General features: G+C 33.6%; 1 protein-coding gene across 1 annotated transcript; it reads right to left on the bottom strand.

Moving 5' to 3' along the window:
- Positions 1-9,420: 9,420 nt before the first annotated feature.
- On the bottom strand, positions 9,421-12,370 carry LOC110919040. The gene is made up of 8 exons (XM_022163318.2): positions 11,988-12,370; positions 11,693-11,908; positions 11,430-11,522; positions 11,199-11,321; positions 10,758-11,123; positions 10,492-10,578; positions 9,573-9,710; positions 9,421-9,487 (listed from the first exon to the last, which is right to left on the bottom strand). Exons 1-8 carry the CDS (start codon positions 12,315-12,317, stop codon positions 9,443-9,445), a joined length of 1,398 nt encoding a protein of 465 aa, XP_022019010.2. The 5' UTR covers positions 12,318-12,370; the 3' UTR covers positions 9,421-9,442.
- Between the last annotated feature and the right edge of the window lie 657 nt (positions 12,371-13,027).

Genomic DNA, 13,027 nt, shown 5'->3' with positions numbered 1-13,027 from the left:
ATAAGCAAATAAGTAAATAAGTCATTCCAATAAGCTTAGCCAAACAGCCCCTTAGAATAATCGAGTAGAACGCGTGAGGAAAAGTGTATATTAAAGATTAAACAAACAAGTATAACATGTCAAGAATATCACAATAAAAGTGAAATGATGAAACGAATATTAACGCATAAAAAGTATGTCAAGAACACACATAAAGGATAAAATGATGAAACAAGTATTAACACATAATAAAAAAAAATATAGCATGTTAAGTGTTAACACATAAGTGACACATATGCTTACAATATCAAAAGAGAATAAATAAAAGCAAATAAGATAGCATGCTAGTAATTTCAAGTAAAACATACGAATAAAGCTCTAGAACTATAGACTAGGTTAAAGCATTCCTACTTTTCCTAATTCCCTATAGTTATGGCTCTGATACCAATCTGTCACACCCCAACCAATGGAGGAAACATCAGGATGAGACGAAGTGTGAAGATTGCTCGAGACATCATAACGCTAATAATTGTGACAAGTATTTAAATAATCGTTTCATTTCATTTCTAAAGAATCAAGTACAAGGTTTTGAAACAAAGTACAACAACATGAATAATAAAATGATACAATACAAATACGATTCTTTCTAAGTGTGTATCTAAGCATCCTACTAGATTCCATGCATCGTCAACATCCACCTGTAACATGTTAAAATAAAGTTCAATGCAAAAGCAAAGGCGAGTATACAAGTTTGATACGTACATAGCAATAGATAAGTTTGAACAATTCCTCATAGCAAGCATGTGATTCAAGATGAACATTTAAATATGGTATGTGTCTAACATATCAAACCAAGGAAACGCAATATGCTCATGACATAACCGAAGATAAAGAGGCGGGTCGTTAATCCTATAGCGCTACATATGTCACGGTTTGGCTCGTACGAAGTTAATGATAAATTCGACACATAAGATTAATCCAAGTTTAAAGCATCAAGCCATCACGTATACAAGCATGTTATAGGAATGTTCATGTGTTTAAGAAAAATGTTCATGTGTAAGTTTGTTGATAGATAAAACATGTTACACCCCAAAAGTGATATAAGTAAAAAGGGGGAATACGAGTATACTCACAAAGTTTGCATATGCTTTCCGATTATCCAATTATTGACGAGTTGATGAGGTTAGAGGATTGAATGTGCGGGGTTAAAGTTCAAGTATGCTTGGAGTCGAGATTCGGTATTTAAAACAACATAAAAGTAAGATATGAGAATAGCATGTGAAAATAATCACCTTGCACACATAACCCTTGTTCTTGACACTATTAGAACTCAAGAGAGTTGGTATGATTTCATGGATTCAAAGGTCCATTAGAGTCATAACAAGAGCATGGTCATAGATGATGTAACATGTTCTTGACAAGTAACTATTAAGTTACCATCAAGTTTAGTTACTTAGGTATATATGTATGTACATAGAATAGCTTAGATATTATATTGGTTACAAGTCTTATGATTCAAGCATGAGGTAGGAGATCAATGTCTCCATTTAGGCACCTCTTTGTGTCATAGAGTTCATACATGTGGTAGGAAGAACAAGCTTCCATTTAGGCACCTCTATTGTTCACCACTACACTTGTTGTTATAAACAACAAGGAGGGTCATGAACATACAAGTATTATGGTATTAACAACAAGTAAACTATAGCAAAACATCAAGTAATGAGTGGATTCTTATGAAGGATAGCCCAAGCTAGTCCAACCATCACACATTCATCAAGTTTCATACTTGAACACTACTTGTGGGTAAAACCCTAATTAAAAACAGAAAGTTTATGAGGTTTTAACCCCTGATTTAGATGTCTCAACCATGTTTTTAAGCTTAACCAACCATAAGAGGAGTTGTAAGCATTAGGACATTGGCTTGAGTTGTGTCAAACACAAGTTGGATGAAGTTTACATAAGTTTGTAACAAAACAGAAAGTTTTTGGTCAATTTCGGAGCAATTCCAGGTCTGGTTTCTCCAAGGAGAAGTCAAGGAATCAAACTCCATGATTAACCAAGCAAATAGGAAGAAGAATCAAGTGTTTTCATCAAGAAATGAGCAAGTTATGCCAAGTTTAGTGTAGAGGTATGAATCTGTCCGAAAATGCAGATTCTTGCTTGAATTTGGGAGTGTTTTGGTGGGATTTGAGAGTGGTGAAAGTGTCCAAGTGCTTGGGGAAGCTTGGGTACTTATAGGGAGGTGTTTAGGGTTGATTAGAGGGGTTAACAAGTGCCAAAACTCGGTTTAAACTCGAAATCCCGCTCAAAAATGGAAGCTGGTCGCGACCATCCAACTTTCTGCAGATCAGGGACCTCACGCGGCCCGCCTGAGGTTTCAGGCTAAGTCCACGCGGGCCGCGAGCCACTTGTGGTTCTGAATAAGTTTCATTTTTTTACAATTTGGCCCCTGAAGTTGTGTAATTGATGCATTTTAGGGGTTTTAAGGGCCATTCTTGTCACAAAAGCACAGTTTGAGGTACATTTGAGTATGAGGAACATAATCAAGTATAATTAAGCGTACGAAGGTCGTATTCAAGTATCGTTTATGACCGAAATACGTTTTATGCGTAAGTTTCATGTATTTACAAGTTTAGCACCTAGTTTCCAAGAATTATGAATAAGTATAATTTGTTCCACGAAATTGAACGTATGAGCATATATAAAGTATGTATAACATGTGATTAACAAAATACGAGTTTTATTCATGATCCAAGTCTCGGATTTTTCAACGCTTTTAATGAGAGAACGATTTCAAGACTACGAAGTTTCCAAAAATAGTTTTACCGACGATGGTTTCTAATTTTAGGAAGTATGAAAACGCGGGGCGTTACACAACAGATCACAAAACAACTAATCAATCTTTACTAAAATAATGAACTCTAAAAACATATTAAACGTACATTCAAAAATAACTACTCACCTTTGAAGTTCGTCCAGCGGACACCTGGGAACATTCTAAAAGGTTAACATCTTTGACTTCAGCTACTTCTTGAGTAACCTAAAGGATCGTAATATACGATATTATATAAAAAAGTGCAGAATCTAGTTTTCAAACCTCAAAACAAAAACAAATAAATTGAAAAAGTAATTTTATATACTACCTCATCAGCATTTTCATCACCATTATCATCTCCACCAACCAACTCAGCAATTATTACTGGATCATCACATGTTTTTTGCACAGTATAAACACGATAGTCATTTTTAAGATTTGAATCCAGAAACATCAATCTTAAAAGCGAGCTTCTTATCAACTAATCGAGATATTTCATGCGGGAAAGATTCAGTATCATTCGCCTTCAGTTGCCTTTCTCTTATATCACTCACAGCTAATCCATCAATCTTCTGAACATCTCTATCAAACATAACAAAAGATACACTACCAATCTCATCTTGCACCCGGACTTGCAGCTTGAACCTGAAATATATATAAATGCCTAAATAAGCTCCCAAATTATATTGAAATATCAGTCTTAAACTGTTATTTATATAAATAAAATGTTAAAGAATGATCATGTCACACCCTCAAAATCCACAAGCGGGGTATTAACGCGAGGCGTGTGACTGACTAGGATCATACCACCAATCATACTGAACATTTAATTAAAATAAAGTAAAACCATGGCAAACCAAAAGTTTAAAATTCACCAAACCAAAAATCCAAAACCAAATTTAAAAGTTAGCGGAAGCATAAAGTAATAAAACCCATAACACAGTTTATAAATCATAAAGTCCATCAGTAGGAATCCAACTGTGGATTCCTAGCCACAACGCCCACTCCACTACGCCAAAAAAGGCTTACGGCCACACAAAAAAATAGTGACCATACGCCTTTTGTCACACTTTTTTTTTGTGACAACCCTCACAAAACCAGGTATCCGTACGACTTAATTAACTATTAATTGTTGCCTAATTACTGTGCTTAACTGAGATTTCTGATAAACTGCTACTTGATTTTTGATACTTGTACATATCTGCATCATACTTTGATTTTTCCGTCACTACATTATTTACTTACTGAACTCTAGTGACAAACATGATGCACAAAAGCACAGTAGCATTTGAACGGATAACCTATTGAACGTGCTGATATAGCCAGCATCAGGCAGACACTGCCTCTAAAGGCCTGAATGAGCCAGAAATATTTTACTACACCCATAGTGTGTGTAGGGATACAAGGGTTGTATAACTGCGTCTCTAGGAATAAGATACAGAGATTGGATGTGCCTAAAACGTACTCTAAGCACGAAACACAACACTTTTATCAACACACTAGCTTCTAGCTAATTAATAAAGTGCCAAAACATGGGGAAATATTCCTAACACTTGGCAGAATAAATTGTGTCGCTAAAAATATTATTTACAGCGCTTAAAAGATTACTTAAGCACTTTAACGGGTTACTATCCAACCGAACAACCGGACTATACCCGGAACATAAAAATATTGCCAGAAATATTATTAGCCTTTTTCTGAGCCAGTTAGGGTCCCTGATTACCCTAACACCCGCTTTATAACGCATCAAACAACTAACGGGGTTAATCTCTAAAAGTAACCTACTTAACTTAACTAAACTCTAACTAAACCATCGAAACCCAACCGGATACCCCACCCCCCTAAAGATATCGGCCAACCAAGGGGACAAGGGGAGTACAAGCTTTTGATTATTTTATTTGATTTCGTGGATATCTAGGCGACATAAAACCGTTGGACGATGATTAAATTTTTGTCTATAAAATCAACCTTAAGCACAAGAGATTAACACACACACTTAAACCACTTCACTCTCTCTCCCTCTTGCTCCCTTCTCGGCCGAACACCCACACTTGTCCACCACCATTTTCGAGTTCTTGTCTAGCCATTCCAAGCTCATACAAGGTGTTCGGGTCACGTATAAGGAAGCTTGAAGCAAGCGGAAGTTGAAGGACCTCGTTCATTTGCTTTTATCCACGCCATTTTCGCCAAAGATCTTCCCTAGCCCCGAGCTAGAGGTATAATGTTTAAAACTCGCTCTTGATCGTATCTAAAGTGGTTAATATGATTTTTAACGGTTAAAAGTCGGAATCATGCGTTTTGAATCTTTAAAGGCTACTAAAACTCGAATATTGTTTGTTAAAAGCTTATAACGCGTGTAAAAGTCGTAGTATTCGAATATGTTGATTATTGAGGCCCGATCTACGATGTGGTGGCTCTTATCATCGTTTAACCCGACTTTGTTAAGATCACAAATCTTGACATACGCTTGTTTCTACCGGTACAAGGGTTAAAAGGTGAAACTCCACCACACGAGAAACATGAACTTGTGTAAAAGCATTTTGACTTGTAAAATAGTATTTAAAACGAGCCGATCTACGTATGTACAAGTGGTATATTCGTAGAACCAAGTGTCGAGAAAATCATGTTTTATAAAGGTTGGGTAACATGTTAACAAATATGATATTTTACAAACTACAATAGTATAAACACTTGTGAAACGAAAGATCCGACAAAGTAACAATTTTTATAAAAATTGTCGGGAAGTTGTAGAGGATGATTTGTTCTAAAAACGGGGTTTTTACAAGACTAAACTATTTTATACATAGATCCACTAAATATAAGGTGATCTACATTACGACTTTCGGAAAAATTACAAGTTCATGTAACAACGCGACTTTACAATACTAGTCTACAAGATCGATGTGTTAAAACTGGTTTGAAGTATCGGAACTTGATTGGTTGATTAAAGAAATTGTTGAAGTGATTTTGTAAAAGAAAATGATACGCTTGAAAGCGTGGCCACCTCCAGTTACAGGGGAAACTCTGGCGAAATTTTTCTAAAATATAACACTTAGAATTATTTACAAGTGTTAGGATTATTTTTGAAATGGTTTCAAAATATTTCGCCATGACTTTATTTACTAAATAATCGGAGGTGGGATTTTTCACAAAACTAAACGTGGTAAATATTTATTCGATAAATATATTTTTCACCACACTGTTTGTGATTATTTTGTGAGAATATATAAATATTATTTTTAGAGTAAAAATAATATTTACAAACTTTGTCGAACCCAAAATAATACCAACGCCTACACGACAAACATATAAGTTACAACGGTAATTATTGTTACCACTAAAACGCCAAAACGTAACTTACGCCTTATCCGGAAATATTCATAAATGCGGATATTGTCAACGTATTATTTTGAAAAGTATTATACGAAAAGAAAATATATTATTTTTGAGAAAAATAATTATATTTTGGAATGAGAAATAAAATATATTAAGTGAGACTTAATATTATAAACGCACATGTATTAATTCCCCCATCCTTGGGAAGGAGATTTACTACCAAATATGTACAAGGAACAGTTGTCTAACTGTTTCCTGAAAATTAAACTATAAAGCTAAATCACGGCCATTCGTCTAATAGAATTAGCACATGTAGGTCGTTGCACAGCTTTTGGACATTTGGAGTGCTTGATTTAGCTACGCACTGACTGTGAGTTCATGTCCCCCTTTTCTCTTAACTGTTTTCAGTTTTCTAAACTGCGGGGGTGAAATACATGTTACAATGATTATGAATATGTTTATACATGGTATGATTAGCGTAAGGAGGTTTGTTACTTAGATCATGTGAGTGGGTAGGCGGAAACTTGAGGCCATTAATCCTCATAGTAGGATCGAGGGACAGGAGCGGTAGATCTATCTGGGTGTAGTGAGCCCAGCCCCAGGTCCAGCTGAACGGACCTCGGGGTGACTTAGTGCCCGACGCATAAATCCGCTAGGTTTGAGTCTTCCTACTTGCACTTCACACATATCAATGGCCTTGCAAACCATTGGTGATCTCTTTTTCCTTATTTGCTACATACCAGGATTTTTGATAAATACAAAGGTTTGTTTACTCACTTTCGCATGAACTCGCTCAACATTATTGTTGATTTTTCAACTTACATGTATTTCAGGAATTAACGATCTGGCGCGGTATGGCTTGTTTTTCCGCTGCATTAGGCCCGAGGTCATCCAGGGTTCGAGGCTTGTAACTCTTTCCTGGACAAGTCACAGTCCCTGAACCATGTTTACTTTAAGTTTGCATTTGTAATGTTTAGACAAAGTTATGGTTGTTGGGTGTTAACCCGTTAAGACAATGTTTAATATTTTTATTATCAATGGATGATCTTGCATATTTTTAATTCATATAGCTTGTTATGATTAAGCTATGGTATTAAGAAGTCACACCAAAATTAACCACGCTTCCGCAAAGCCAGGGTGTGACATTTTTCAACTCAAGTGTGACCAAAGGTCAAGTCATCATAGGTATCATACGGCCACATTCACGTTTAGTGGCCGTAGCAACTTTAAAGTGTGGCTAAAGGTACCACTATCTCTTGCTGGAAATCAGACATTCTGTACAATAAGTGTGGCTAAAGGGTAACAACAGCCACATGAATTTATTGTAAATGTGGTTGTTTCTATTATATGGTCACTTAAAAGTTTGTTATAGCCACATCAATTAAAAAATGTGGCAAAAAGAGTTGTTGTAATTAAGCATTCCATTTATTCAGTAAGACTAAATGGTAGTAATGACCACATGAACTCACTGTAAGTGTGACCGTTTTATTATTTAGTCACATCAGTTTACTATAAGCGTGGCTAAAATATTTCAAGACACTAAAAACAACTTTGTAATTTTATATGTGACTATTTTCTAACCTTTTGTCACACATAAAATTTTGTAATTTTAAGTGTGACTATTGTTTAACCTTTGGTCACACATTTTTTTCACATGACATAAGTTATTATTCCGTTACACAAAAGTAATAAAGTGATGATAGTGTGGCTAATGTTTATGTAAAGCTGCATGAAGTTTTGTGGTTTTAAGTATGGCAATGGCTAACATTTGGTCACTTATAATTTACTTTTCTCATGACATTTGCTATCATTTCGTCACATAAAGTAAGGATAATGTGGCTAATGATTATGTAAAGCCACATAAAACTTTAAGATTTTATGTGTGGCTATCATCTAACCTTTGGCCACACAAATTCATTTTGTGTATTACAGAAGCTATCATTCTGTCACATAAAAAAATCAAAATAAGGATGGTGTGGCTAAAAGTTATGTAAAGCCACATGATATTTTTGTTCTTTCTAAGTGTGGCTATTGTGTAATCTTTAGTCACACGTAATATTTTTTACCCATGGCGTTTGCTAATATTTCGTCACACCAAAATAAACACAATGGCGATGGTGTGACTAATGATCAAGTAAAGCCACATGAAATTTTGTAATTTTAAATGTGACTATTGTCTAACCTTTGGTCACACATAATCTTTTTTACCCATGATAATTGCTAACATTTCGTCACGGCAAAATAAAAAAAGAGACGATGATGTGACTAGTAATTATGTAAAGTCACATGAAAATTTGTAATTTTACTGTGTGACTATTGTTTAATCTTTGGTCACACATAATTTGTTTTTACATAACGTTTACTATGATTTTGTGACACAAAAAGATAAAACGACAATGGTGTGGCTAATGTTTATGTAAAGCCACATGAACTTTTGTGCTTTTAAGTGTGGCTTATGGCTAACCTTTAGCCACACATGTATATTGTGTTTCTATGTAGCCATTTTCCTATAACTAGTTGTTTTGTTTTCAACTTTTTGTACAATAAAAAACAATAATAAACATGAGAAAACCTAAAACCAAATAATATTAAAATTAATAAACCAAAATCTGTGCACGATAATACCAAAAACTAAACTTCTAATCAAAAACTATCTACAAATGTTGCAAAAGGAAATGATTGTAAACATAAAATAAGTACTAGTTTAAAGTGTTTTTCTTGTTCTTCTTGCTCCTTTCTGTTTTTTGATGTCATCTAGCGTTGTAAAACATATCTTTTGCTTTTTAGCAACTTGAGTTGTAGTGTTTTGTGCTTGAATGCTTGATAGATTTGGTATCTGAAGCAAAAAAAAAAAAAAAAACATGAAAACAAATATCAATAGCTAGAGTAATTAATCATATATTAATAAAGAACAAACCTTTTGGCTAGTTTTGACAAGGTATTTTGGCCAAGCAACAAAAGTATTTAGTGCATCCCCAACTGTTTTGACCTCACATGATTCTACCGGTAAAAATGCTGCTTCTTTTACAACTTTATCAATAGAAACTCTATAGCAATTATCTTGTAGTGGAACTCCATGAATGCTTTGTTTTCCCGTTGACAAATGATACCATAAGCCACACAGTTGTTCATATTTATAGTATGTAGAGTACACTTGATTTTCTACAAAAAAATATGTTATATTAACATCTTAAGGTTAAAATCAATATAAATATGTATTTCGTAACACATACCTCTAGGACATTTGTTGAATGTGTATTATGTATATTTTCTTGTGATTCCAACTATGATGATGTCCTAAGAAGTGAAGTCTCATGCGTAGACAAAACATCTTTTTTTTCTGGTTTTCACATTTTCCTAAAAACATTGAATTAATTAAGTTATAGAAAATCAACAATCACACATAAAAACTATAAAAAATACGAAATTGTCAAACACTTACCGTTATCATTTCTTTTTGCACCATTTTAGAAGTGTTAGCATGAGAAGTGACTTCTGTTTGCACTACTTTACTTGATATGTTAGATGTGGTAACATTAGTATTGTCCTTTGATCCAGGACTATTGTTCATAGATTTTACCTACAATTCAATTAAATATGTTATGAAAGGGTAAGGTTATTGTAAAAAAGACCAAAAGTGTGAGAAAGGTAAGAAAGAATCTCAGCCATTAGATCTAAATTAATTGAAAAGGGTAAACAAGTAATTTTATCATTAATTCAATTAATTAAAAACTTCCCATAACCGCCACCTTAATTATAGGAAGTATATAACACCATTCAGCAAGTATATAACACCATTCAGCATTCAACAAGTATATAACACCATTCAGTAAGTATATAACACCATTCAGCAAGTATATAACACCATTCAGTAAGTATATAAACCATTCAGCAAGTATATAACACCATTCAGCAAGTAGATAACACCATTCATTGACTAAACATCTCATCGAAACATATTTTTTCTCTATATAAGTATAGCAATATGGTACTCATTTTAAAGATAAAAAAACGCTCGTTATTATGGTGTAATTTTTTTTAAAAAAAAGTTAAGTATAAAAAGTTATTGACGTTTAAAAAAGACGGGGGGGGGGGGGGGAAGTTACATGTGCATTACCTAATTTCTAGTGGGTTTAAAAGACTATATTGGCCCTAGATATTTCAAATCAGTCCAAATTAATAAAAATATTTTACAATTTGGTCCCTATTGATCTCAACCATTAGATCAAAAGTTCTAATGGCTGGGATTCGTTCTTACCCTTCTCACACTTTAGGCCTTTTTTACAGGATCCTCTACCCGTTATGAAATATCAATAATTACATGGGAAATTATAAAAAAATAATGAAATTATCATACTTACCGTTGGTGCCATTTCTTTTTGCACTATTTTAGATGCGGTAGCATTGGCCTTATGCTTTGATCCATCATGTTTATCCAAAGAATTTACCTACAAAATGTAACAAGGAAGCAATACAGATAATACCATTCGATAAAACGGGGAAAATTTCTGAAATTGTAATGCACATGGTAAATTTATATAAATAGGTTGCTATTTATGGTAGCTAACAATGGTTAATATATGAAAACTATTAAGGTATTAATTTGCTAATAAAATAAGTCGTTTACTTGTGTTTGTGACATTTTGTCTGCAGATAATGAACATATTTGTAATGTTTGTCCTTGTGCAGCCAAGTGAGCTAAAACTTGATTAAGTGTGTTACTTGTTTCTGCCATCTGCATCGAAAGGGTCTTAATTTGTTCATCTTTTTTCCCACACTCAAGTCTCTCGTTATGTAGTTGAAACTCCAGTTGTGCAATTCGTTCTTTTGATGATCCTTTTGTTCGAGGACTCTGCCAATATCTACTAGAAGTCACTCCATAACCAACACCTTTTAAATACTCACCTTTTTCTTTGCCAAATACTAATGTGAGTGCATCCGTGCCCGGATCAAGGTTCATGGATCCATCTTTAATTTGCATTTCACTGTCAATCTGTAGAAATTGTTAACAAATAAACATGTATTATAGTAATTAAAAATAAACCAAAAAGTTTAAAGTTGAACTTACTATTTTATTATCTATGTCTTTTACATCAACATTCTTGTATTCTCCGTTTTTATTTTCCCTTGCTTTCCTCCACATTAAAACACGAGAGGGGATCTCATCAACTGAAAGTTCGTTATTTTGTACCTTGTAATATATACAACAAAACTAACGGACACACACATCAAACATACAAACAAAAAATCATTATAAGCACAAAAAAAAAACAAACTTTAATTGAAGAAATGAAGTTACCAGTTTGTCTCTTAGATAAGCATATCCTCCTCGTCCCAAGTGATGATCATAAACGTATTTTGATCGTGGTCTTTTTGTCTTATTTAACACATCCTTACAACAAAATTTGTAATTATTTCATTAGAGTTTAAAATTATATTTAAAATAAAATAATGATGAACATTAGAATAAAAGATTAAAATCTTATTTGTAATTATTTCATTAGAGTTTAAAATTATATTTAAAATAAAATAATGATGAACATTAGAATAAAAGATTAAAACCTTAAACTTGTCTGATTGTGTATATGTTACGAACTTGTCCCAGTCTATTTGCTCCACCATTGAACGATACTTCTTAGGAATTCGTGCAAGTTTCTTTGGTTTACCTAAGTTAGGTACTATGTATCCCGCATACACTTTTCTTCTAAAATTTCGAAGCAGGTCACCAAGCTGATTCATTACAAAATGCCTACGACATGCATCAATGTCATAAAAACGCTGCAATATATAATACAAGTTGTATGTTAGTCACATAAAAATGTAAAAATACATTTATAATTAAGAGAAAAGAATTAACCGTTATTTCCTCCCACAATTTATCCTTTACTTCTGTTGGCACTGTTTTCCATGCTAAAAACCTAAATCCGACATATTCTCTTACTAGGTCTCCCAATAAACTTGAAAATTCTGATCTATATTCCCCAGAAAACTTCCCCAATTCATCAAATGTAACTTTGTGTTTTTTTCCACCCGAGTTTGTAAATGTTGTACGCATTTTTGGTAACCTGGTCAACCCCCTCTTTGGTGTTTTTGTTTTGTGTGCTGTCAAATCCATATCTGAGAAATCGCTTTCAGATTCACCTGTCAAATCCCTATCCGAGAAATCGCTTTCTTCTTCAACTTCCATGATGCTAGAAATGAGTTTGACAAAAGTTGTTATTATATACAATAAAGAGAATGAATAAATTTTCCAGAAATGAGAACTGGAACCGGGCCGTTTAAAACTGGTTTAGAGTTTTTGGTATCTAAAACATTGGTAACTAAATACACTACTGATATATTCACATCAAATTCACAATTCGAAAGATCATAAACAACATTTCTAATAGTTTTCAGCGAAGATCATATACTTTTAAAAATCAAACAGCGAAGTTCAGTTACTTTTCAGCATCAAACAGCGAAGTTCATTCACTTTTTAATACAAAACAGCGAACTTCTATTAGTTTTTAACATGAAACAGGAACTTGTTAACTTATTTTTATGAAACAGCGAACTTGTTCCGTTTGTTATCCCGCCGCAACCCGCGGGCTGAAAACCCCTAGTTTTTACTTATTCTTATCCAACTCATTCGAATATTATGACTTAATGATATTAAACTAATTACCTTCAGAGTCATCCAACTTTCAAACTATACAATCTCTATTTCTACTTTTTACGCTGACTCTCATTTTCTTGAAAAGTCAAACAAAAATCATGCGTCCTGTAATATAATTATATCAATGGTTAACACAGAAAATAAATAAAAACATAAAAAAAATATCTTTAAATAACATGAGTTGGTTACAAAATCACATGGTAAAAACAAGATTCTCCTAGTTTTAAGTTAAGAGATCCAGC

The sequence above is a fragment of the Helianthus annuus genome, chromosome 16 (genome assembly GCF_002127325.2).
Source record: "Helianthus annuus cultivar XRQ/B chromosome 16, HanXRQr2.0-SUNRISE, whole genome shotgun sequence".
Taxonomy (NCBI): domain Eukaryota; kingdom Viridiplantae; phylum Streptophyta; class Magnoliopsida; order Asterales; family Asteraceae; genus Helianthus; species Helianthus annuus.
The sequence above is the reverse complement of the archived record's forward strand: the minus strand, read 5'-3'. Positions and strand labels throughout refer to the sequence as shown.

Bases quoted from the DNA above. Each gene is read 5' to 3' on its own strand.
- LOC110919040 (XM_022163318.2), bottom strand. From the start codon at position 12,317: ATGGAAGTTGAAGAAGAAAGCGATTTCTCGGATAGGGATTTGACAGGT. The intron at 11,124-11,198 runs GTAAGTTCAACT...CAATTTCTACAG, and splicing joins AAGACATAGATAATAAAATA to ATTGACAGTGAAATGCAAAT. The intron at 9,711-10,491 runs GTAAGTATGATA...ATTGAATTGTAG, and splicing joins AAAAAGAAATGGCACCAACG to GTAAAATCTATGAACAATAG.